This window comes from Panthera onca, chromosome A1 (assembly GCF_046562875.1).
Source record: "Panthera onca isolate mPanOnc1 chromosome A1, mPanOnc1 haplotype 2, whole genome shotgun sequence".
Taxonomy (NCBI): Eukaryota; Metazoa; Chordata; class Mammalia; order Carnivora; family Felidae; genus Panthera; species Panthera onca.
The window spans coordinates 155,995,574-155,998,705 of record NC_138339.1 but is presented as its reverse complement, the minus strand read 5'-3'; the positions used below and the strand labels follow the sequence as shown (position 1 = coordinate 155,998,705).

Here is a 3,132-nt window from a genome sequence, read left to right as displayed (position 1 = left end):
CCCCACCTCTCTATCCCTCCTCTGCTCATGTTCTGTGTCTCTCTGTCTCTCAACAATAAATAAACATTAGATTTTTTTAAAAAGTTTCTCAACAACTAAATTATTGTTTTCTCCTACTCAATCCTGCCACTCTAAAAGTTTTCAGAATCTTAGTAAATAGAAACCCTAGTTTCCTTCCACCTGAAGTCAATTGACTTATATTTCATTTCACTTTCTTTCCCAAAGGTCATCTTTTCCATGAGGTAAATCCTTTTATGTAGCTACCCTACTCAATCCTTTTCACTCATTTGAAGATTCCTAAGTTGTCTTCCTGCATACAGTCTAGTTCCCTGTTCTATTTCCTACCCTATAGTCATAGTATAGAAGTGTACATAAAATAATGTACATAAAAACGTACATCTTATCAAGTTATATCTATATAAAAAATTATTCAAGAGCTTTCTGTATCATGCCAAACAAACCTAAATTGCACCCAAGTCCTGTTTATGAATCACATATAATTGGGCAATGTAAAATTTCTTCCATAAATGTCACCATTCTTAGAATTCTATTAAAATAGCATGGAAAAAGTCACAGTAGTGCTCTTTGATATTATATATTACAGTCTCTTTTGAGTAGGTGTGTAATGCTTGGACAGTCAATATTCAGTCAATATAGCTAAGCTTATCCACTATTTACTATGGTTTCATATTTGACAGGCAACTATTTTTAGTGTGAGTCCTATGAAGATGATCTTAAAGGTTAAAATCTTGAGGCAAAACCAATAATTAAAGACTTGATTAAAATTGTGTGATTTCTATATTTCATCACTTGTGAATTGGTATTATTTTACTTTATTGATACAAATATAATCACATAATTGTGGCATCAAAATCTGGTAGTTATGGAAGCTGTTTCTGGGTTAAGTGTGAAAGTAACCTGCAAATATTTTTTTTTCTTTTTTCAGACTGAGAGACAAAGAACCATAATCAGATTAATTCTTTAACCTAATAATACCTCATTGTTGATAGCCAAAATGTATCTGCATACCTAATGAAAAATCCCTGGTTCCCTCCCCCAGGAACAGGAAACCAGACATGATAAATTATCTTAATTAGTTGTAAGTAGTAATCTTTGACATCTGACCAAATAGTCTTCTTTAAAACAGGACAACAGAGAATGTTCTCATCTATTCTCAGTTTATTGAATCCCTAAGCATCACTTGTGGATACTTTCTGAGCAGATAAACATCTTGACAATATCTTTTGAAATGCCCCCATGACATCCTTGTTTCTGAGGCTGTAGATAAGAGGATTGAGCATGGGTGTGACAATGGTATAGAAGGCTGAAACTACTTTGTCCTGCTCAGGAGTGTGAAAAGACTGGGGCAGAACATAAGTGTAGAAGGCAGCCCCATAGAAAATGCTGACCACAGTCAAGTGGGAAGAGCAAGTAGTAAAGGCCTTTTTCCGGCCTTCAGCAGAGCGCATTCTGTGGACAGTTAACAAAATAAGAGAGTAGGAGATTGAGATGATAGAGATAGGGATGAGCAACATGAGTACACAGCAGATGTACATCAAGGTTTCATACAAGGATGTGTCAGCACAGGCTAGTCTGAGAACTGCAGGGATCTCACAGAAAAAATGGTTGATATTGCGGGAGTGACAATAGGGAACATTCATGGTGATGGGGGTGAGCAGAAAGCCATCCAGGGACCCCCCAAACCAGGCACCAGCAGCCAGCAGGAGACACACCCTGCGGTTCATCAGGACTGGATACCTAAGAGGGTTACAGACAGCCACATAGCGGTCATAGGCCATGAGGCCCAAGAGGAAGAACTCCGAGCCAATCATGCTCAAGTAGAGGAAGATCTGGATGCCGCAACCCACAAAGGAAATGGTCTTCTCTTTAGAAACCATGTCGACCAGAAGTTTTGGGACAGTGGTACAAATGAAAAGAGTGTCCATGATGGACAGCTGGCTGAGCAGAAAGTACATAGGAGTATGGAGACGGGAGTCCACCTGAATCAAGAATATCATGACCAAATTTGCAGTTACAGCTACCACAAAAATAGCAAAAATAACAGCAAAGACAATCCCAGTAGTTTTATTGTTCACCAGAAGCCCCAGGAGGATAAAATCAGAAGATAAAGTTATATTCTTCATTTACATTGCCTATGTCAGCTCCTGCAGACCAGAAAGCCACAAAGACCAGGAAGTAAAAGGAGAGAAGATCCTTTCAGTATGGGTGAGACTTACAATAGAGATGACACCTCAGAGAGTACTGGTTTGGCTGAAATTTTCCAACACAAAGTGCTAGAGAAAAATGAAGAGACCAAGAGACATATCATAAATCAGAAACTGTAGATCTACTCCTCATTGTTGAAGAACAACACTTTTCGTATTGTGTTTATGTTCATGCTGCAATACATAGATTATGTGAGTGGCATAATAAAGTTGGTATTTGCTATACTTTGATTAGTTTAGCTATATCTTTCCTATTCACTCTATGCATTTCTGGCACCCGAATGTTGTACAAACCATAGTAGGACCAAGTCAACACTGGTTTGAGTAAAGGTCCATTGATTCACTCATTATATGAAAGGCCAAAATTAAGAATGAGTAACTTAGGAAAAGTATAAAGAAAAAGCATTAAAAAAATGGATAAAGAAAAGTGTGTCTCCTCTATTCTCAACATTTCGCCTCTGACACTTTTGGTCAGCAAATGTGTGAGGGTCTCCTCCCCATAAAAAGCAATTCTTAACCCTCCAGACAAACAGCTGGGTGTCCTACAACTTAATACAATATTCACACTATCTACATGGAGATAGCTTAATCTCTCACTGGTTAAGAGCTTAGCCCCACAAGACTGTCACCCAAATCAGACGCCAACTGCAGGTAAAGTTTATCACTTGGGCCTCGGTTTCTAGGAGCCCATCCCTGAGCTCAACTAATTTTCTAGAACATTTTATAGAATTAAGAAAAAATATTTTACTAACAACTAGGTAGAAGAGATACATCTGGTAGGTATGCAGGAAAAGGCCAGAAGATTCACTGCCTTGTCTATGTGTACCATCCTCTACAACTCCGCATGTGCACCAACCCAGAAGCTCTTGGAAACCCATCCTTTTGTATTTATAAATGCTTGATTATT

The 3,132-nt window shown here is 38.2% G+C and overlaps 1 protein-coding gene across 1 annotated transcript; it reads right to left on the bottom strand.

The window, feature by feature from the left end:
- Window positions 1-1,190: 1,190 nt before the first annotated feature.
- Window positions 1,191-2,150, bottom strand: LOC132680244 (olfactory receptor 2T11). The gene has a single exon (XM_060634030.1). It carries the CDS (start codon window positions 2,142-2,144, stop codon window positions 1,191-1,193), a length of 954 nt encoding a protein of 317 aa, XP_060490013.1. The 5' UTR covers window positions 2,145-2,150.
- Window positions 2,151-3,132: the final 982 nt, after the last annotated feature.

Coding starts and splice junctions, on each gene's coding strand:
- LOC132680244 (XM_060634030.1), bottom strand. CDS start 2,144: ATGAAGAATATAACTTTATCTTCTGATTTTATCCTCCTGGGGCTTCTG.